The sequence below is a fragment of the Gorilla gorilla genome, chromosome 20 (assembly GCF_029281585.2).
Source record: "Gorilla gorilla gorilla isolate KB3781 chromosome 20, NHGRI_mGorGor1-v2.1_pri, whole genome shotgun sequence".
NCBI lineage: Eukaryota > Metazoa > Chordata > Mammalia > Primates > Hominidae > Gorilla > Gorilla gorilla.
The window spans coordinates 25,866,483-25,888,572 of NC_073244.2; the positions used below are offsets into that span (position 1 = coordinate 25,866,483).

Below are 22,090 nucleotides of genomic sequence, written 5' to 3' on the forward strand. Positions count from 1 at the left end.
CCGAAAGTGCTGGGATTACAGGCGTGAGCCACCGCGACCAGCCCCATCTTGACTTTTTTTAACCTCGGTTTTCTCCTCTGTCAGGTGTGGATATCGGCGGTAGTCCCTTGCATGAAGTGCTGATAACAGTGTGGGTTCCATTGTGTGAAGTGTGGGTACGATGACAGTCCCTCGTGTGAGTGTGGGTACGATGACAGTCCCTCGTATGAGTGTTGGTATGATGACAGTACCTCGTTCTGTGGTTATGAGGATTAAATGAAATCAGGCATGTAACGTGTTGGCACATCGCCTGGCACCAAATAAAGAATTCAGTAATTGTTAGCCACTGTTTCCTCTTTCAGTAACAAAACCTCTTGTCAACATATTAGAGATGATTCTCTTGGTGTCCCCAAAGTTTTCAGAAGTGCGCTTTTCTCTAGCAGTTTGAATCCAGGTGCCTAGCGGTAACTTTCTCAGTTGAGGGTCAGGTCCTCCCCATCCTGCCTCAGCAATGCCCGGCGGACAATAGGGGAGGCCTGGACTGTGAGGATGCACGAGCAGTCCCATTCTGGGGACAGAGACAAGCAGGGCCTGGCTTGGCTGCATGTTAGTGCTGGCATAGGGGTTAGATAGGGTCTGGATCTGCTTGAGGTGGCTTGAGATAGAGGGAGGGAGGGCCAGGGAGGTGAGGGCAGTAGGCCTCCTTGGAGGAAGAGAAGGCTGGCCCAGTGAAAGCCAGTTGAATGGATGAGTGAACTAACGCCCCTGCCCCTATGGCCCTGCCCGTCCTCACCCCTTCTGGCCTGTACTGTCCCTTCGCCTGTCCATACCAGTTTCCCAGGGCATGTCTTGCATGTAGGTTGGGTTGTCTAGGCAGCGCTGTGCTTCAGTGACACTTTGTGGTTGACTTGGGAGCCTGACCACACTGAGAGCAGTGCGCTTCTCTGGGTTGGATGGCTGGGTTCTCAAGGACCAACGGCTTAGAATTGTGGAGGGTTGAGTGTGTCCCGGCCCTGTGTTTGTTTGCCTGCCTGCTGACATGAAGCCTGATGTGTGCAGCCACTCTACTGTGTGCGAGGGAAGAAAGACATCCTAGTCCGTGTTGTACATGGGCTCTGTGTGGCAGAGTTCAGCCTCTTGTAGGGCCCTGTCTTACTCTGGGGGTGATGCAGGTGAAGTCTGCTGAGGACCTAGCCTAAGGCTGTGTAGTCTGACAGATTTCTTCAGACCTTCTCTCTTTTTTTTTTTTTTTTTCTTCTTTTTGAGACAGAGTCTCACTCTGTTGCCCAGGCTGGGAGTGTGCAGTGGTGCAATCTTGGCTCACTGCCTCCACCTCCTGGGTTCAAGCAGTTCTCCTGCCCCAGCCTCCCACGTAGCTGGGATTACAGGCTCCCACTACCATGCCCAGCTAATTTTTGTATTTTTAGTAAAGATTGAGGTTTCACCATGTTGGCTAGGCTGGTTTCGAACTCCTGACTTCAGGTGATCTGTCCTCCTTGGCCTCCCAAAGTGCTGGGATTACAGGCGTGAGCCACTGCACCCAGCCAGACCTTCTTATTTTTAGGCAGTGATTCTAGTGAAATATACATTGTTCCTTATAACACATCAGCATTTTCATACTGAAGCCTCTTCCCAGCAAGGAAAACGCCATTTGAGGCAGAAACAGCAAGCATATTTCAAGGCCCTGGGATTGCTTTATTCCCACCGCAGGAGGCAGGCGGTTTGGCCTTTGCTATCTGGCTCCTCTTGGAGCAGGGTTCCCCAGGTGCCAGCCCCCACCAACACAGTTTTTCTCTCTGCTTGCTCCCTGGAAGCTGGCTGTTGGGCCACACAAGCAGAACTCCTGCTAGCTGGCAGAGCCCCACGTTCACCTGGCACCTGCTTTCCCCAAGCCTCGGTGTCCCTTCTGTGACATCTAAGACTTCAGGGAGGCATTGCTTCCTCCATCTTGGCCTCAGTTTATCCTGTAAGGGCTGGGGATAGTGGTGAGGACAGTTGACAGTTCTGTGAAACACTCTGAGGAGCCCTTGCTGTTCTTGCATCTTCCAATCATACTTTTATTGTCTGATACTGTACATTGTCAAGGAGGTGTGGAGTATGTGTACGGCCTTGCATTTCTCTATTCTTTTTGTTTTTGTTTTTTTTTTGAGATGGAGTCTGACTCTGTCACCCAGGCTGGAGTGCAGTGGCGCGATCTCGGCTCACTGCAAGCTCCGCCTCCCGGGTTCACGTCACTCTCCTGCCTCAGCCTCCCAAGTAGCTGGGACTACAGGCGCCCACCACCACGCCCGGCTAATTTTTTGTATTTTTAGTAGAGACAGGGTTTCACCGTGTTAGCCAGGATGGTCTTGATCTCCTGAACTCGTGATCCGCCTGCCTCGGCCTCCTGAAGTGCTGGGATTACAGGCGTGAGCCACCGCGCCCGGCCTTTTGTTTGTTTTTGAGTTAGGATTTCGTTCTGTCATCCAGGCTGGCGTGCAGTGGCACAAAAATGGCTCACTGGAGCCTTGACTTCCCGGACTCAAGTGATCTTCCCACCTCAACCTCCCGAGTGGCTGGGATTGCAGGTGCGCACCACCATGCCCAGCTAATTTGAAAATATTTTGTAGAGACAGAGTCCCATTGTATTGCCTAGGCTGGTCTCAAACGCCTGGGCTCAAAGCAGTCCTCCTGTCTGTCTCCCGAAGTGCTGGGGTTACAGGCATGAGCCACCACACTTGGCCTATTTCTCTCTTAATTGGCGTATGCGGTAGCGGCTGAGATTTGCTGATAGATTTTGCCATTGTTATAGTTTCTTCGTTTATACTTTGCAGCATTTCAGTCATCACATGGTTTTTGTGATGGCTGTGGTGCATCATCAGTTTGCGGCAGTGATGAAGCTTCTGGGACTAAGAACCAGCTTGTTGGCCTGGTTCTTGGGCAAGGCCCTGAGAATCCTGGGCTGAATTGCCCCCCTGAGCTGACCACGTGGCCTTAGCCAGGGCCATTGGTGCCATGGCGTGGTTGGTGGATGGTTCCAGCTAAGTCTGAGAATTTACCGAATTGACTGTTTGATTTGGCAGCTGATGGTCAGAGAAATTGAATTCTGCCTCTTAGCAAAGGAAGCTTGGTGGATTTCTAGAATTCTTTGTTGTAGAGGGGGTTGGGGATGGCGTGGGCAGAATGAATGCGAAGTGTGGGGGCTTGAGGTCTGCCAGGCCCTCCCACTTGCCCTAAACTGGACTTGGAGGTGTCTGGAAGGTTGTGGGTGGACAGCACTGACCTTGCTGCTTGGCCAGTTGTTCCCCAGCCACTCTGGATTTGGATCTAGGTGGACCCTATGGTATCCTAGAAACTACCTTTATGTTCTTTTCTTTTAAGAAACAGTGTCTTGCTCTGTCATCCTGGCTGGAGTGTAGTTGCATGATCATGGGTCACCGTAACATTAAACTCCAGGGCTCAAGTGATCCTTCCACCTCAGCCTCCCGAGTAACTTGGGACTACAGGTATGCACCACCACACCTAGCTAGTTTTTAAATTTTTTATAGAAACAGGGTCTCACTATTTTGCTAGGGCTGGTCTTAAACTCCTGGGCTCAAGTGATCCTCCCACCTCAGCCTCCCAAAGGGCTGGGATTACAGGCATGAGCCACTGCATGTGGCTTTGTAAGTTTTTGTTGTTGTTTTTGATACAGGGTCTTGCTCTGTCGTCCAGGCTGGAGTGCAGTGGCGTGATCTTGGCTCACTGTATCCTCCACCTCCCAGGCTCAAGTGATTCTCCTGCTTCAGCGTCCTGAGTAGCTGTGACCATAGGCATGAGCCAGCATGCCCAGCTAATTTTTGTATTTTTTGTAAAGATGGAGTTTTGCTATTTTGCCCAGGCTGGTCTTGAACTCCTGAGATCAAGAGGTCTGCCCCCCTCAGCCTCCCAAAGCGCTGGGATTACAGGTGTGAGACACTGCGCCTGACCTCCACTGAGTTTTTAAATTTTTTGTAGAGATTGGGGTCTCTCTCTGTTGCTCAGGCTGGTCTTGAACTCCTGGCCTCAAGTGATCCTCCTGCCTCGGCCTCCCAAAATGCTGGGATTACAGGCATGAGCCATCATGCCTGGCCTGGTGCTTTACTTTTGACCGTGTGACACACCTGTGGTTGGGGTCTGGGGCCTCAGAGGCAGCGACTGTGCTGTGCATTGGTGAAGGAAGCATCCTCACCTTTCCAGGAGGTTGCCCATATGACAGGTTAGTTGTTCCTGCTTGAAAAACAAACTTGAGCTGGGTGTGGTGGCTTGTGCCTGTAATCCCAGCACTTTGGGAGGCTGAGGCAGGATGATTACTTGAAGCTAGGAATTTGAGACCATCCTGGGCAACATAGTGAGATCCCATCTGTACAAAAAATGAAAAAGGTGTGGTGCAGTCATTGACACCTATAATCCCAGCCCTTTTGGAGGCCAAAGTAGGAGGATTGCTTGAGGCCAAGAGTTCGAGACTAGCCTGTGCAACAATAAAAAAAAAAAAAAAAAAAAAAAACCCAAACTTGAGAAAACTTGCCATAAGAATAGAATAACTGGAGGTTTTATTTCTTGGCATTAAGTGAACAAAACCCAGCCACTGACCGTAAAGGTAATACAATTAGTTGAAATATTGCAGTGTGGGGAGGCTATTTGGGTGGCAATTTGTTGGGGACAAGGCTGGCTGTCATCAGAACCTTCTGTGTGCATTCTCCTTTGATGGAGGCAGTGTCTTCTGCCAGATGGAGCCTTTTGGGATCCTCTCAAATTTTTTTATTTTGACTGGTCCTGGCCATTCGGCTGTTCCCTCCCCTCCCCTTTATTAGAGTCATCCCAAGAGGACTCTGTGCTTTGTGGTCACAGGTCACACAGGTGCATGTGCAAAGGAGATGGCCTGTTTAGAGGTGAATGAGGTGGGAGCACCAGATAGTCGTTTACCCCCTTTCCCCTTACTCTATTCAGGAGCACTTGACCAAGCCATAATTAGCATGCTTTGCACATTTCCAATCTGAAATGATTGGCAAAGAAATGCCCGCTTTCTTTTTCCAGTTGGGTACCTCAGGCGGGGTCACTGGGCATTTTGTTTTTCACCCAGTATCTGTGGACTCAGCCACACACCGGCCTGGCAGACAGCTCCCCAGTGCAGCAACTCCCATGGGCCCAAGGGATTATAGGCAGGCTTGGAGCTCAGAACTTGACAGGGGACATAGTGGTTTTCTTTTTCTTTTCTTTTCTTTTTTTTTTTTTTTTTAAGACAAGGTCTGGCTCTGTCGCCCAGGCTGGACTGCAGTGGCTCAGTGTCTGCTCACTGCATCCTCCACCTCCTGGGCTTAAGGCATCTTCCCATCTCAGCCTCTAGCGTAGCTGGGACTACAGGTGCTCCACCACGCCTGGCTAATTTTTGTATTTTTTGTAGGGATGGGGTTTTGCTATGTTGTCCAGGCTGGTCTCGAACTTGTAAGCTCAAGCAATCCATCCACCTTGACCTCCCAAAGTGCTGGGATTACAGGCATGAGCCACTGCACCTGGCCCCTGCAGACATAGTGGTTTTCTTTTTGATGATGTTAACTAGTAGGGGCACTGGTGGGTTGTCTGGAGTCTCCCTTGTCTAGAGTTAGATGTGATGGGAGCTCAGGGCTCATACCCAGCTGTGGGTCCATATAAGTCTCCCTGTGTCTAGCTTGGGTGCTCCAGGGAGTGGATTTGGGATGTCTCTGGCTTCTGTTCCGCAAACTTAGAGGAGAAGTTTATACCCATGATGAGCTAGTCATCTCCATTCACACAACAAGCATTCCTTGGCTTATGGCTGTGAGACAAGGCTAGAGTCCCCGGGAGGTACTGTTCTTCTGCAGCTAAGAGCTGGGATCAGGCCGGCAGACTTGTCCATCTATGACATAATGTGTGGCCGCTGCTGTTATCTCACCATTCCATGTGTTTCCAGTGCTTTTTAATTTAATTTTAATTTTTTTGAGATAGAATCTTGCTCTTTTGCCCAGGCTGGAATACAGAGATGCGATCTTGGCTCACTGCAACCTCCGCCTCCTGGGTTCCAGTGATTCTTGTGCCTCAGCCTCCCGAGTAGCTGAGACTACAGGCACACACCACTACCCCTGGCAAATTTTTTTTGTATTTTTAATGGAGATGGGGTTTCACCATGTTGCACAGGCAGGTCTCGAACTTCTGGCCGCAAGCGATCCACCCGCCTCAACCTCTCAAAGTGCTGGGATTACAGGCGTGAGCCACTGCCCCCGGCCTCCAGTGCTTTCTTTATGCGGCTTATTTGAGAAGCGGAGGGAAGGACTAGTTGGTAGTGAAGCACGTCAGTGGCATGGCTGAGCTGGGGAGCAGAGTTTCAGAACCATGCTTTGTTTGGCGCCATGGGTATACCAGGCTCATGTGCTTTTTTTCTGTACACGCTTTGGCATGTGATGTGTGTGGCTCTGCCTTGAGGACATTATGCTGAGTAAGAGAAGTCAGGCTCAAAAAGACACACTTATGATTGCACCTATATGAGGTTCCTAGACTCTCAAATTCTTAAAGACAGAAGGAAGAAGGGGGGTTGCCAGGGGTTGGGGGCAGAGAGATGAGAGTGAGTATTTAATGGGGATAGAGTTTCAGCTGGGGAAGATGGTAAGTTCTGGAGATGGATGGATGATGGTTGCACAACAGTGTGACTGCACCTAATGCCACTGAACTGTGAACTCAAAATGGTTAAGATGTAAATTTTGTGTACGTTTTACCACAATAAAAAAATGAACCTTTCTGAATTCAGAAATATTCTATACCTTTATGACAACATGTATTCTGTCCTCTCAGAATTAGCTTAGGGACAAAGGCACACACACTCATTTCCTAGCTTGTGCTAAGTACTGGGGGGGGGGGGGGGGTTAAAAAATGCACGTGGTTCTAGAAGGCTCTTAATGACATCATCTTGGGATCACAATGTTGGAGTGCGGATATTCTATGGGTTTTCTTCAGTCCCTGGACAGGTGGGGTCATCCTAGGACCCCTGCAATCTTTAGGGGATTTAGGGAGAAACAGTGTCCAGGAACATCTGAGGTCTCTGTTCCCGTGCATTGCTTGGGGATTGAAGGTATTTCTTTTTTTCTTTCTTTTTTTCTTTTTAGATGGAGTCTTATTCTGTCGCCAGGCTGGAGTGCAGTGGTGTGATCTTGGCTCACTGCAGCCTCCGCCTCCCAGGTTCAAGTGATTCTCCTGCCTCAGCCTGCTGAGTAGCTGCGACTACAGGCGTGCGTCACCACACCCAGCTAATTTTTGTATTTTTAATAGCGACATTTTTATAGTATTTTTAGGGTTTTACCGTTTTGGCCAGGATGGACTCGATCTCCTGACCTCATGATCCACCTGCCTCAGCCTCTCAAAGTGCTGGGACTACAGGTGTGAGCCACTGTACCCAGCCTCGAAGGTATTTTTTATTTTCCTATATCTGTTTGTCAGTGAGTTTCCTTTAATACAGCAGTGCGTTGGTATTTTTATTTTATTTTTATTTCGAGACCAGTTCCTAGATCCTCAGTATTAGAGAAGTCATTTCCTCTTTTGTTTTTGTGACATTTTCTTCTGGTGTCCTTTAATACTGCAATACATCAGGCATCTGAAATACTAAACACTTAAATGTTTCAGACACTTCCTAAGGCCTCAGTGTCATCTGCACGTAGACATTTGGTTTCTGGGCACTTAAGATCTGGGGTCGATAGGCAGTTTAGGACTGCTGCATGCACTGCACAGGCAGCTGCTGGGAGCCTGGGTGGAAACAATAAGAGGAGCATCCAGATAGAGGTAGCAATATTTTGAGGAACAACATTAATCATAATAATAAAAGAAAGAAGTAGTTGCTTCTGTTTGAGAAGCTGCCTGGTGCCAGGGCCTGTCACTGGGTTCTCAGGATGGTCTGGAGGCCTGAGGTAGGTTCCAGGCAGGCAGGCAGGCTCCCCGGGAGGGCATTGGGCCCACTGTTTAACTGCCAGGAGAGCCAGGCTGGGCAGAATGTGCTAGGAGGAAGCTCGTGAGCATTTGGGATGGTTTGGAGGGAGGCCTGGAGTGTCAGGGAGGGAGAGGGGTGTGGTGCTGGAGTCTGAGCTTTCCAGAGGGCAGGGCTCTAGACCCGCATGAGAACTGTGAATGGGGTTTTAGGGTGGGACACAGCCTCTGCCATAAGAAAGGATACGGGGAGTGCAGAGTGTGGGCACCACTGACACTGGGGCAACTCTCAATTCTCAGTGGTGGCCCGAGGGAAGCCCTTCAGACACAGGGTCCCCACAGCTCCCCAAATAGCATGCCAGGGGTGGGGCAGGAGGGGGACATTGGCCGCGCCCCGAAGCTCTGGACTCACCCCAGGGGCTGTGCCGTGCCCATGGCTGTAGTCTTGCCTATCTCCATGTGGCTTCTTCCTGGCACTGATTAACTATTTTAATTAAAGACAGCATTTGTATGTGTTTTTTTTTTTGCCTCCAGCCGGTGGTAGAAACCTCTTGGTTGGGTCCTGACAACTCGTGGAGGTCCCCATTTTGTAGTCGCCTCCTCCGTGCCCATGTGGGTGTTAGATGAGGTGATGCGCAAGCGCCTTGTGTCCATGGAGCATGGAGCCTTTGGGAAGTGGGATGCTCGATTTCAAGTAGCAAGTTTCAGCAAAAAGTTCCAGCATCGTGGTCCATGGTGAGGGGCTGGGGGGGAGAGCTTGCCTGAGTAACAGGTGCTTGAACCCAAAGGATGGGTGGGAGCTAGGAGGGGCTCTCCTGGCCATGGGAACGGTGCGTGCAAAGGCCTGGCACGGGGAGTAGGCAGGCGTGCTGGGTCTGAGGAATTGAAAGGAGGCCAGGTGGTTGGAGCGGGAGCATGGAACGTGTATACTCCTTCACATGCACGTAGCGCACTTGTGGCTGAAGTGGGCCGGGCCTTGAAGGCCGTGGTGAGGTGCTCTGACGCTGGGTGGACCTGGGAAATTAGGGAGGGCCGTGCTGGTTTATTATGGGGAGTAGAAGATGGTGGAAGTGGAAGACAGCCAGTACATGCCTTAGGCTGCCGGCCTGCCCCTGCCTGTCTCCTCCTTCAAGGAGGCTGTGGTTCCCATGGCTGAGGGAGGAGACAGGCAGGGGCAGACCAGGGGCCTACAACATGTACTGGCTGTCACCCTAATGGGAATCTCAGTTTGAGAGCAGAGGTGGGAACTCCGGCCTCCAGTGCCAGCTCTGGTTGCCAAGGATGGGCTTGTGTGGCCAACCTCACGATTGGGTCTTGGTCCTCCCGGGGCTGATTCTCCGCATCTCTAGTCTGCCAAGTCATACTCTTCCCCACAGAGGGTTGATGGGGCTCTGTGCCTTGGGGAGAGCGGGGACTGCTCAGGGACCGACCTGAACACCTCCTCAATGTGCCTCTCCCCTGACTTCTTGGCGGCAGCTTGCTGCTGTGGCTAGGGCTACCTCTGTCTTTTTACTGAGTAGCTCATTGGGCAGTTTCCTCCTGATCCCCCTTCAAATCTCAGTATTGGGATTTGGGCCTTATGGTCTCTGTTGTTAAAGGTGGAAACAGCCATAGACAGTGTGTTCTTGAGTACTGACATGGCTGTTTCCCAGAAATACATTATTTACTAAGACAGGTGGCAGGCAGTAGTGTGCTGACCCCAGACTGGAAAACTGGATCTGTGGCCCCTGCTAATTCTCCAGCCAGCCAGCCAGCGCACGGTAGACCAGCCTGACTTCTGGGCTTCCTCAGGATGATCTGCTGTTGCCTTGCTTCAGCTTTTTCTTTCCAGATTGAGCTGGGGACTTCCCCACATTGAAAGTTTGATGGGACCATTAGCAAAGAGGGTCTGGGTGACCCTGTGAAGGGGGCATTCAGTTTGTGCAGGACCTAGGAGAGGGGCGGGAGAAGGTGAACGATGTTGTTGGGTTTCACCTTGGATGTTGTTGGCCATGTCATGTTCCCAGGATTGGACTGGAGTCAGGCTGTGTTTGGATGCAGAACTAGTTGAAAAATTCTAGAGACAGCACAAGTTTTTGGTGACTACAGATGGTGATAGGTCAGTGGGTCTGGGCCCAGGGAAGGGACAGCGGGGCTTCCTAGGGGCACCTGGTAGAGCCCATGCTTCCGGATCAGGTGCTGACAGCTGCAGAGACACCATCACTGTACCAGCCATGGGTGCCGCAACCCCAGCAACCCCATGGAACCGGAGTTCCCCAGGTAGTGGCCAGTGTCAGGCCATGTGTCCTTTCCTCAAATTAAAAGGACCTCGCTAGCCTGAGCTTGAGAGGATAAAATGGCAAGAAAGGACTTCTGTTGCCCAAAGTGCAGTGACTTGATTTCATGTAAATTGCCATAGCTACCTTCTCACCAAGGCTGATCTTCCCTCAGTTTGAGAAGTCCTTGTGTTTGGGTGGGTTGTATGGTAGGGGTGTGTGTGTGTGTGTGTGTGTGTGTGTGTAGTACACAGGTGCAAGGTCAAAGCCAAACCATAATGATTTATCAAGGGAGTGGAAGAGTCTCTTATGAGCTGGTAATTGTGCACTTAAGGGTTACTTGATACTGCTTTAAATGTATGGGTTGGAGATAAAAACAGTAAAAGCTCTCTGAACTCAGCCAGTACGGGGTGGATGGCAAAACAGTCCAAATGATAGATTAGTGGAAAGCGATTGCAGTGTATTTTCAAGAAGTGCTGCTAGTTGTGATCATGCTGAGTGGTCTTCTGCTTGGTCTCCTCCTCTGTGAATCTTGCACTGATTGTATTGCAGGGCTCCTGCAGTGGGCTCCTCAGATCGGCCCCTTCTCCTTCAGGGTTAAACTATCCCTGCTCGTCCATTCAATAAATATTTATTAAGCGGCTGGGTGCGGTGGCTCACACCTGTAATCCCAGCACTTTGGGAGGCTGAGGCAGGTAGAACACAACGTAAGGAGTTCAAGCCCAGTGTGGCCAGTATGGTGAAACCCTGTCTCTACTAAAAATATAAAAATTAGCTGGGCGTGGTGGTGCGTGCCTGTAGTCCCAGCTGCTCGGGAGGCTGAGGCAGGAGAATTGTTTGAACCCAGGAGGCAGAGGCTGCAGTGAGCCGAGATCACGCCACTGCACTCCAGCCTGAGCAACAGAGCAAGACTTGGTCTCAAAAAAAAAAAAAATTTATTAAGCACCACTTATGTGTCAGACACTGTTGTAGGTGCTTGAACTAAAATCGGGCATCAGGCAGATACCCCTGCCCTTGTGGTGTGTACGTTATTGCTGGGTGAGAAAGTTCATCGGCAACACAGTAGCTGTGTTGTGTGGAGTGTGGGAGGGGTGGTGCTGTGGAAGAAGAGGAGCAGGGTCGGGATGGTGGGCCTCTGTGAGGAGACATTTGAGCAAAGGCAGGGGTGGTGGGGGATCACACGGAGGGGTTAATTTTTTATTTTTATTTATTTTGAGATGGAGTTTCACTCTTGTTGCTGAGGCTGGAGCGCAATGGCGCGATCTCAGCTCACCACAACGTCCATCTCCTGGGTTCAAGTGATTCTCGTGCCTCAGCCTCCCGAGCAGCTGGGATTACAAGCATGCGCCACCACGGTTGGCTAATTTTGTATTTTTAATAGGGACGGGGTTTCTCCATGGTGTCCAGGCTGGTCTTGAGCTCCTGATCTCAGGTGATCTACCTGCCTCCATTTCCCAAAGTGCTGGGATTACAGACGTGAGCCACTGTGCTTGACAGTGGTTTTTGTTTTGTTTTGTTTTCTGAGATGGAGTTTTGCTCTTGTTGCCCAGGCTGGAGTGCAGTGGCTCAATTTCAGCTCACTGCAACCTCTGCCTCCCAGGTTCAAGCGATTCTCCTGCCTCACCCTCCCAAGTGGCTGGGATTACAGGCATATGCCAACATGCCCGGCTAATTTTGTATTTTTAGTAGAGACGAGGTTTCGCCATGTTGGCCAGGATGGTTTCGAACCCCTGACCTCAAGTGATCCACCCCGCCTCAGCCTCCCAAAGTGCTGGGATTACAGGCATGAGCTATCGTGTTCGGCTGACAGTCGTTTTTTAAAGGTCGTTTTCAATTCGGGATGCAGATTGAATAGTTAATTGATAGATGAAATGACAGAACTAGGATTTTGTTTAAAACATAAAAAGACCTCAAAGTGGGGAGGGTCCTAGTGTGTTGGAGGCACGGCCAGGCCAGTATGGCTAGAACAGAGTGAGCAGGCTGAAGTGGGGATGGGATGCTTGGGTCTGCAGGCAGTGTGTGGGCCTCTGGGGTTAGGAGAGGATGGGCTTCACTCTGAGTGAACTTTGAGTCCACTAGTGAAAGCAGAGAATATAGTTTGGAGACCTCCATCCCACTAGAGGACAGTGTGGCCAGTGGAGGTGTGAGGAGTGGTTGGGCTCCAGATATATTTAATGGCAGAACCAACAGGCTTTCCTGATGGACTGGGTGGTGGGTGGAGTCTGCCCAAGGGGACAACTCCAAATTTTAATTGCTGGGAGAATGGATTTGCCACAAGCTGGCTTTGAAAGCAGTGGTAGAGTGTGAAAGAAGTTACCTTAAGACTTCTTGCCAGTTGCACTGTAGGTACGATGTACTGTTTGTTGTGATTTGACTTTCCTCCACCACCCACCCGCCCCAGGAAGATGTGATCTTGTGCATCTTGTGTTCATGCAGAGTAGGGTAGTTGGATCTTTGTCAAGTCTCAGTGATCCACATGCGTCATCTATTTTGTCAGTCTCCTTGTCTTTGTGTCCATGTCGTACTGTCTTGATGTAGCTTTATGTTAAGTCTCAAAATCAGTTGGGGTAAGTCCTCCAAATTTATGCCTGTTTTTCCATGTTGTTTTCATTATTCTAGGTCCGTTGCACTTCCGTGTAGATTTTGGAATCAGTTTGTCATTTCTTCAAACCATCTGCTGGGAATTTTTGATTGAGATTGCATTGAATCTGTAGATCAATTTGGGAGAGAATTGATACCTTCTGACCCATGAACAAGACACATGTCTTCATATACTTCAGTTTTCTTTATTTTTCTTTTTTTTTGTTTTGAGATAAAACAGTATTTTACACAAGTGAGGCTATTGTGATTGATTCATGCAAACAGCAACTTTAGAAACATCTTTTAAACATGTTCAGAGAGTGTATAACATACAACAGAAATTGATGAAAAATGTAACACTAAAATAAAATTATTCTCATTTATTACTGCAACTAGTACCTCCCCATACCCCCCCTTTTTTTGAGACAAGGTCTTGTTCTGTTGCCCAGGCAGGAATGCAGTGACACAGTCACGGCTCACTGCAGCCTCCTGAGCTCAGGTGATCCTCCCACCTCAACCTGAGAAGTAGCTGGGACCTCAGGTGCATGCCACCACACCCAGCTAATTTTCAAAAATTTTTTTTGTAGAGATGGGGTTTTGCCATATTGGCCAGGCTGGCCTTGAACTCCTGAGCTCAATTGATCTGCCTGCCATGGCCTCCCAAAGTGCTGGAATTACAGGCATGAGCCACTGTGCCCGGCCTTCTTTCATTTTTCTTGTTGTTTCATTGTAGTTTCTTTATCCTTAAGTATTTCACCTTTTTTGTGCTAATGTAGATGACTTTTTTCAGGTTTTGAGTTCTGATTGGTTGGTGCCTGTGTGTAGAAACACAGCTGATTTTTTATATATAGACCTTGATCCTGCAGCAGAACAGCACAGGACACCTGCTTCTGAGGCTTCCTACCCTCGGGGCAGAGAGGCCTTGGATTGGCAGATACAAAATAATTAGGACTAATGCTGCCCATTGGGTTTCTCAGCTTGAATGGGGCTAAAAAGAGCGGCAGAAAGGGTTCTTCTTGAGGAGCTAGCCCTGTGCCTCATTTAGGAGGTGCCTAAAGGTCTTTCCATAGAGTTCACTGGTGTTGTCCCCTATCCTTATTTTTGCAAGTTCTCCTGTGGGAGTGTTTCTCGCCATCCATCAGCTGTGAATTGCTGTGAACCTAGTTTAAAAATAAAGGTTTCATATCAGAGCAAGCTCCTGGTAGTCATGTGGGTGCAAAGAATGACAACAGAGGTGATGTTGACACTATTTGGCAAGCTACAACTGACAGAACTGCTTGGGAATCTGGGATTTGGCTGGTTCCTAAGGTTCAGCCTCTGGCCCATAGCCCTGGACGTCTGACGATACAAACCGGAAGTGGAAGTCCGAGGCATTTTCTCTATGACCTTGGAAGAGAAGTTCCTGAACATTGTTGAGCATTAGTTTTCCTGTCTGTAAGACAGGCAGCCGCTTTCTCTCTGGACAGCATCCCATGGGGATGACCATGACCTTTGGTTTTGGAGGTGAGGCCCTCTCAGTCTGGAGGGTGAAGTCTGCCCATTCCCAGGCACATCATGCCCTCATCTTGAGGGTAAACCTAGCACTGCCTTCACCAGGAATGGTGGCTGGTTTCCCTGGGGTCCATGACAGAGAACATGATGGTGAGGAGGTTACATTGGGAGAATGAGCCCTGGGTGCTGCCTGTGTGCTCTGTGACCCTGGGCAAGTTCCTGAAGATCAGACACATCAGATCCCTTATCTGTAAAATGGGCATGATCCAGGAACCTGCCTCTACGGTTGCCTTGGGGATTCAGAGATGCTGTGTGAGCACAGTACCTGGAACATACTCCTAAGTACCTATTAAATGCTAGGTTTCTGGGTTGTTTTTTGAGACAGGGTCTCACTCTGTCGCCCAGGTTGGAGTGCAGTGGTGTGGGATCTTGGCTCACTGCAGCCTTAACCTCCTCGGCTTAGGTGATACTCCCACCTCAGCCTCCCGAGTAGATGGGACCACAGGCACACGCCACCACACCTGGCTAATTTTTGTATTTTTTGTAGAGACAGAGTTTCACCATGTTGCCCGGGCTTGTCTCAAACTACTAGGCTCAAGCAATCCTCCTGCCTTGGCCTCCCAAAGTGTTGGGACTACAGGCGTGAGCCACTGTGCCTGGCCTATTTCTGTTTTTAATGTCATTACTATTATAATAAAAACCCTGGGCTGGGCACGGTGGCTCATGCCTGTAATCCTAGCACTTGGGAGGTCGAGGTGGGTGTGTCGCCTGAGGTCAGGAGTTTGAGACCAGCCTGGCCAACATGGCAAAACCCCGTCTCTACTAAAAATACAAAAATCAGCCAGGCATAGTGGTGGGCACCTGTAGTCCCAGCTACTCGAGAGGCTGAGGCAGGAGAATCGTGTGAACCCAGGGGGCAGAGGTTGCAGTGAGCCGAGATCGTGACACTTCACTCCAGTCTGGGCATAAGATAAAAATAATTGTATTTCATCGTGTGACTGCTTTTTATGTCACCATCTGTATTGGTGAAGACAGTGTCTGGGATGTTGGCGTTCATTGGTTAGCACTGTATTGTTTCATACCTCAGAGATCAGTAGAAATTTGTTTCCTCCGACTGTCCCCATTGTGGAAGGTAGCTGAGGCAAAACTCAGGAAATCTGAAATTTTGCTATGTAATTCCAGGGGTTAGAGACATTTTAGAAATGCCAATATGTTCCAGAAACCTTGCTTGGAAACACAGTGTTTCTTTCTCTGTCCTTCGCTTTAGGTTGGTCAGCACATTGTCTCAAGTAGCCTTTTGATGTCACTGTGGCCATGGCCAACTGGTAGGACCGGCACCCCATACCCCGAAGCCAGGTGAGTGCTTGGGGTGTAGTGTCTGTGGAGGGAAGGTTCCACGCATCCAGCAGGCTTCGGTCAGCTTCTTGGACACTTTAAAGTGAGTGCTGCTTCAGCCACCTCCTAGAGAAGATGGAGGGAGGCAGGCCCCCTGGGATCGCACACTGTGCAGTCTGTATGGGGCTGCCTGGCCCGTCCCTTCAGGCCTCAGGGAAAAAGAAACCATTCTAATTGGTCATTCATTTGAAAACCCTAGGTCTAAATAAGATGAGCCTGTCCTCTCTGAGGGGCAGGGGCAGAGGATAATCCTGGCCAGTGGCCTTTGCCCTCTGGCCATTCCCATGATTTCCCAGCAGTGATAGATGCCGTTAGACTTTTTCCTTATTCACCGCAAAGCCTAGGGCCCCACACTGGTTCTTGGAGCTGGTTGCCCTTACTTTGCCTCGTGCCTCATGGCAAAGCTGAGCTGCCCCCGCTGCGTGGAGCTCTTAGGCAGAGACTGTCAAGAGCTGTACCAGGGCATTGCTGGGTACCTTGGATTTTCTCTGTTACCATCAAGCCTGGTCAGCAACGTTTTGGCCCAAGGCTACCTACCTGGAGAAGAACGCAGAACTGAAAGATGTCTTAGAACTTGGAGGCAGCCCCTGGGTCAGCTGCTCCGTTTTATAGACGGGGACACACATGGGCCAGAGTTGGCAGGTGACTTGCCTAGGGATTCATGCCCCATCGAACAGGATCTTGCCGGCCATGCAGTGTGAGATGTGGCTGCTCTGCTGACCATGGCACAGAACAAGTGTTGCGGTCAGTTTTGTGAGGTTTTACCTCTTCATATGGCAAGAAAATATGGGCATAGTCAGGTAATTCTGTTGTCAGGAAAACATTTCCAGAATGTTCTCCAAACAAAATGAAACTTTCGTGGTACTTATATTTTTATTTTTTATGTTTTGAGACAGGGTCTCACTCTGTCACCCAGGCTGGAGTGTAATGGCATGATCATAGCTCACTGCAGCCTCAAACTCCTGGGCTCAAGCGATCCTCCCCGCCTCAGGCTCCTGAATAGCTGGGAATACAGGCATGTGCAACCACACCCAGCTAATTTTTGTATTTTTTGTAGAGACAGAGTTTGCTGTGTTGCCCAAGCTGGTCTTGAACTCTTGGCCTCAAGCGATTCTCCTGCTTTGGCCTCCCAAAGTGTTGGGCATACAGGCAAATTACACCCAAAAAATTTTTTTGAGGTATAATTTGCATACCATACAATTCACCCATTTGAAGTGTGCAATGCGGTTTTTTATATATATTCAAGAGTTCTACAATTACCACCTTTAGTTAATTCCAGAACATTTTCATTATCCCAAAAGGAAACAGCATACTCATTAGCAGTCACTCCTCATCTCCCCCTCCCCTTTCTCCTGATGACCTCTAATCTACTTTCTGTTGATTTGCCTGTTGTGGACATTTATTGTAAATGGACTCTTATACTTGTGTAAGTGGCCTTTTGCGTCTGCCTTCTGTTAGCATGTTTTTGAGGTTCATCCACATTGTAAGCATGAATCAGTGCTTCTTTCCTTTTTATGGCTGAATGATATTCCATTATATGGATGAACCACATTTTGTTTATCCATTCATTCATTGATGGACATTTGAGTTGTTTCTACTTTTTTAGTTATTGTGAATAGTGCTGCTTTTAACATTCGTGTACAAGCTTTTGTTTGAATACCTGTGTCGCGTTCTTCTTAGTATATACTTAGGGGTGCAGTTACTGGATCATATGGTAACTTTCTGTTAATCTTTTTTCAGGAATTACCAGACTGTTATCCATGGCGCCTGCACTATTTTACGTTCCCTGACACTTACACAGGGCTCTCAAACTCTTTGGAGACAAGTTCAGACTCAAAGTCTGTGCCAGTTTCCTACAGAGAGTTGAGACTTGTCAGAGCCTATTACCTGGTGCTGTTGTGCTGTAACTACTATTTGGGGGATGTCAGGCATTGACAGAAACAGAGGGTAGGACTAGGGACTCAGAGTCACAAAGCCACATGGCTCTCATCATGTTTGCTCACCTCCTTTTTGGAGATAGGGTCTTGCTCTGTCACCCAGGCTGGAGTGCAGTGGTGTGTTCATGGCTCACTGCAGCCTCAACAACCTGGGCTCAAGTGATCTACCTCAGTCTCCCAAATAGCTGGGCCACTGTGCCCAGCTTGAGCTCACCCCCTTTGTTGAGGGGGAAGCACCCACAGCCAGCCCAGGGAAGTGAGTGACTGCCTCTTGTCCTGCAGCCCAGGGCATTGTTTGAGGGCAGCAGGGCTGGCTTTAGTTTCTCCTAGGCCCCAGGCTGGGTACCCACCCCTCTGCCTGGCCCTTTCTTAACTCAGAAGCACATGGTCTGAGCAGTAGGTACTTGTTCAATGAATAAATGAATGGAGGAAACCTCCCTCTTCTCTGTTGCCAGCCAGCAGGGAAGACCCAGCCATAGCATTCAGGCAGTCAGTTTGGGAGTTCAGAAGGGAATTTCCAGAGGCCACCCCAGGTTTTCCTTTGGCCTGTGCTTGAAGGGACTTAATAGAAAAGGACAGTCTATAAAAGTCGTGGCACACGATACTTAGTGGTCAAATAGGTGGAAGCCACCCCTGAATAATTACTTCTTCAGGACTTATAAATGTGTCAGCTTGTGTGCACTTTTTGTTGTGGGTGTGTAAGACAGCCCAGCATATTGATAGATTTTAGGTTTTCTCCACAAAATGCAAGTTTCACCCACTCTTGGGTGTGTCTCACTCAGCACTAGCCCACACTTGCTTTCAGTGGAAATTATGGACTGTGATTGGCTGGGGTGTCCCCATTCCTGTCACCCAGGACCACATGGGCACAGTGGAGGGAGCAGGGCCGGAGGAGGGCTGGCCCTCAATGTGCCCAGCAGCTCCCTCCCATGTCTGAGGCACACAGTCTACACACAACTCCCACTTGTGTGTACATTTATTCTTATGGGCACAGGGGCAGTCTTGCCTGCTCATGGACTTGGTGTCTGCCCTTGAATTTGGCCTGTCAGGTCCTCTTCGTTAAGCAGGCACACACTGCCTAGTGCTGGGTGTTAAGGATCAAAAAATGGGTGTGACTGTAGAAAAACAGATTGCATCACAGGACAGGTAATGCACATGGGCCTTGACCAAGGTGTGAATGATGCTCAGTCTTTCTAATATAAGAATCCTGCACGTTGGAGCACCACCAAGACATTTCTGACTTTTCGGTTGGCAAGCACCTGGAGTAGACACTGTTCTAGTGATGGGAGTCAGGTAGTGCCGTGGTAGTTGCTTTTGGAATTCACAACTTCTCTCAGGGCTATTTGCAACATCTAGCAAAAGGACAAGTGGCCAGGTGCGGTGGCTCACTCCTGTAATCCCAGCACTTTGGGAGGCTGAAGCGGGTGGGTCATTTGAGGTTAGGAGTTCGAGACCAGCCTGGCCAACATGGTGAAACCCCATCTTTACTAAAAGTACAAAATTAGCTGGGTGTGGTGATGCATGCTTGTAATCAGAGTTATCCGGGGAGGCTGAGGCAGGAGAATCGCTTGAACCCAGGAGGCGGAGGTTGCAGTGAGCCAAGATCACGCCACTGCACTCCAGCATGGGTGACAAAGTGAGACCGTATCTCAAAAAACAAACAAACAAAAAAAACACAAAAAAGCAAAAAGACATGTGTTTACTCTTTGCTCCAGCAAATCCACTTCTGGAAATGTATCCGAAACATGGTCAGAAATAAGGAAGGATTACAAGGATTGTGTTCATTACAACACTCCGGAAACAAACAAAGCTGGGAATGACTTAGATGTGTCAGTGGTCAGACTGGGCAACTTGTGGTGGTGGCTCTGCCTGCAGGGTGGTGCCTGAGCCCCTGAGTGAAGGGAGGAAGGAGTAGGTGATGTCTTCATTTGTGGTGGTGATGGGATTTCTAGTTGAAATGACAAGCAGAAAAAAGAACAATGTAAAGGAAGAAGAGATGGAGTGTGCTGTCACTTACCTAAGGAAAGGTGGGGAGATTTGCTCATTTTATTTTTATTTTTATTTATTTTTTATTTTTATTTATTTATTTTTTTTGAGATGGAGTCTTGCTCTGTCGCCCAGGCTGGAGTGGAGTGGCGTGATCTCGGCTCACTGCAATCTCCGCCTACCAGGTTCATGCCATTCTTCTGCCTCAGCCTCCCGAGTAGCTGGGACTACAGGCGCCCGCCACCACACCCTGCTAATTTTTTATATTTTTAGTAGAGACAGGGTTTCACCGTGGTCTCGATCTCCTCACCTCGTGATCTGCCCACCTTGGCCTCCCAAAGTGCTGGGATAACAAGTGTGAGCCACCGTGCCCAGCCACTCATTTTATTTTTATACACCATAAAGGAAACACATTGTCACCTCCAGGAGAAGGGATGGAGAGGGCACTGGGAGACTTTTTCACGTGTCATTTCTTTGTAGCATCATGTACGTGCTTCACATAATTATAAAACAAAAGCCAAGTGGTGGCAGTGGAAGGGGAAGCAATCCCTTAAAAACCAAAGACAAAAATGAATGAATCTAGGTACATGTCAGTTGTAACACACATTGGTGACTTAACCTCTCAGAACTTATTTCTGATAACTTTAAAACGTAGTTTGACTGTAAATGTTTTAGCGAGATACCCAATAAAGGCAAACACATTTATTTCCTTCTTTCCTTCCCTTCCTTCCCTTTCCTTCCTTTTCTTCCTTCCCTTTCCTTCCTTTCCTTCCTTCCCTTCCTTCCCTTCCTTCCCTTCCTTCCCTTCCTTCCCTTCCTTCCCTTCCTTCTTTCCTTCCCTTCCTTCCGTTCCTTCCCTCCCCTCACTCTGTCACCCAGGCTGGAGTGCAGTGGTGCGATCTCGGCTCACTACAACCTCCGCCTTCACGTTTCAAGTGATTCTCCTGCCTCAGCCTCCCGAGTAGTTGGGATTACAGGCACCTGCCACCATGCCCGGCTAAAAACAACTTTCTTAAAATCTTCAGCTGTTTTTTGGAATCCTGGTTTTGGTTTCAGGGTAACAATATTAGCATTATTCCTGTTACATATTGTAGGAGAAAATAAGTAATGTCATTAAGAACCAAAATTTTCCACACAAAAGGAAAATGCAATAAAAACCCAAAGCACTAGCTTTTTTATTTTTATTTTTATTTTTGGGCAGGGTCTTGCTCTGCCACCTAGGCTGGAGTGCAGTGGTGTGATCATAGCTCACTGCAGCCTCCAGCAGTCCTTCCACCTCAGCCTCCCAAGTAGCTGGGACAACAGATGCACCACCATGTCCAGCAAATTTTTAAATTTGGGTTTATTTTTGTTTTTGTTTTTGTTTTAAGATGGAGTCTCGCTCTGTCGCCCAGGCTGAAGTGCAGTGGTGCGATTTCGGCTCACTGCAAGCTCCGCCTCGCAGGTTCATGCCATTCTCCTGCCTCAGCCTCCCAAGTAGCTGGGACTACAGGCGCCTGCCACAACGCCCGGCTAATTTTTTGTATTTTTAGTAGAGACGGGGTTTCACCATGTTAGCCAGGATGGTCTCTATCTCCTGACCTCGTGATCCACCCGCCTCGGCCTCCCAAAGTGCTGGGATTACAGGCGTAAGCCACCGTGCCTGGCCTGGTTTTTGTTTTTTGAGACAGAGTTTCGCTTTTGCGCAGGCTGGAGTGCAGTGGCACGATCTCGGCTCACCACAACCTTTGCTTCCTGGGTTCAAGTGATTCTTCTGCCTCAGCCTCCTGAGTGGCTGGGATTACAGGCAAGCATCACCATGCCTGGCTAATTTTGTATTTTTAGTAGAGTTGGGGTTTCTCCATGTTGGTCAGGCTGGTCTCAAACTCCAGCCTCAGGTGATCCTCCCGCCTCAGCCTCCCAAAGTGCTGGGATTACAGGCGTGAGCCACTGCACCTGGCCAAGACCTGAAGTACTTTAAGTAAAACGCTTAATTCTCATTCTGCATTGGGAACATGGTAATTGTGTAAGACACACTGGGGTTGTATCAGAAGGACCCACAGGGGCCCTGCTGGCACAGATGGGGCAAGCGAGAGTGAACAAGAACAAGGAGCCCCTGAGTTAGATGTGTTAAAAATCCAAGGCTGGCTGGATGCCGTGGCTCACACCTGTAATCCCAGCACTTTGGGAGGCTGAGGCAGGTGGATCATTTGAGGTCAGGAGTTCAAGACCAGCCTGGCCAATATGGTGAAACCCCCGTCTCTACTGAAAATATAAAAATTAGCTGGGTGATAGTGACGCACGCCTGTAATCCCAGCTACTCGAGAGGCTGAGGCAGGAGAATTGCTTCAGCCTGGGAGGCGGAGGTTGCAGTGAGCCAAGATCGCGCCACTGCACTCCAGTCTGGGCAACAGAGTAAGACTGTGTCTCACAAAAAGAAAAACCCAAGGGTTTAAGCTGGCTGTGGTTATGCGCACCTGCCATCCTAGCTGTTCCGGAGGCCAAGGCCATAGGATTGCCTGAGCTCAGGAGTTGGAGTCTAGCCTGAGCAATGTAGCAGGACCC

At 49.2% G+C, this 22,090-nt stretch overlaps 1 protein-coding gene across 47 annotated transcripts in view; it reads left to right on the forward strand.

The window, feature by feature from the left end:
* GATAD2A (GATA zinc finger domain containing 2A) overlaps window positions 1-22,090 on the forward strand; it is a 123,141-nt gene that overhangs the window by 34,870 nt on the left and 66,181 nt on the right. For 18 of the 47 annotated variants that reach the window (XM_055372279.2, XM_055372250.2, XM_055372256.2 and 15 more), the window contains one exon: window positions 15,496-15,584. The exons of 18 other annotated variants lie outside the window; for them this stretch is intronic. Coding sequence is in view for 14 of the 29 variants with exons in the window: in XM_055372250.2 (XP_055228225.1) it covers window positions 15,529-15,584 (56 nt within the window). In the remaining 15 variants the exon portion in view is untranslated. Of the gene's footprint in view, window positions 1-7,091; window positions 7,391-15,495; window positions 15,585-22,090 lie in introns of those variants that run through there. 11 more of the 47 variants (XM_063701152.1, XM_055372264.2, XM_019015802.4 and 8 more) reach the window with 2 other exon arrangements.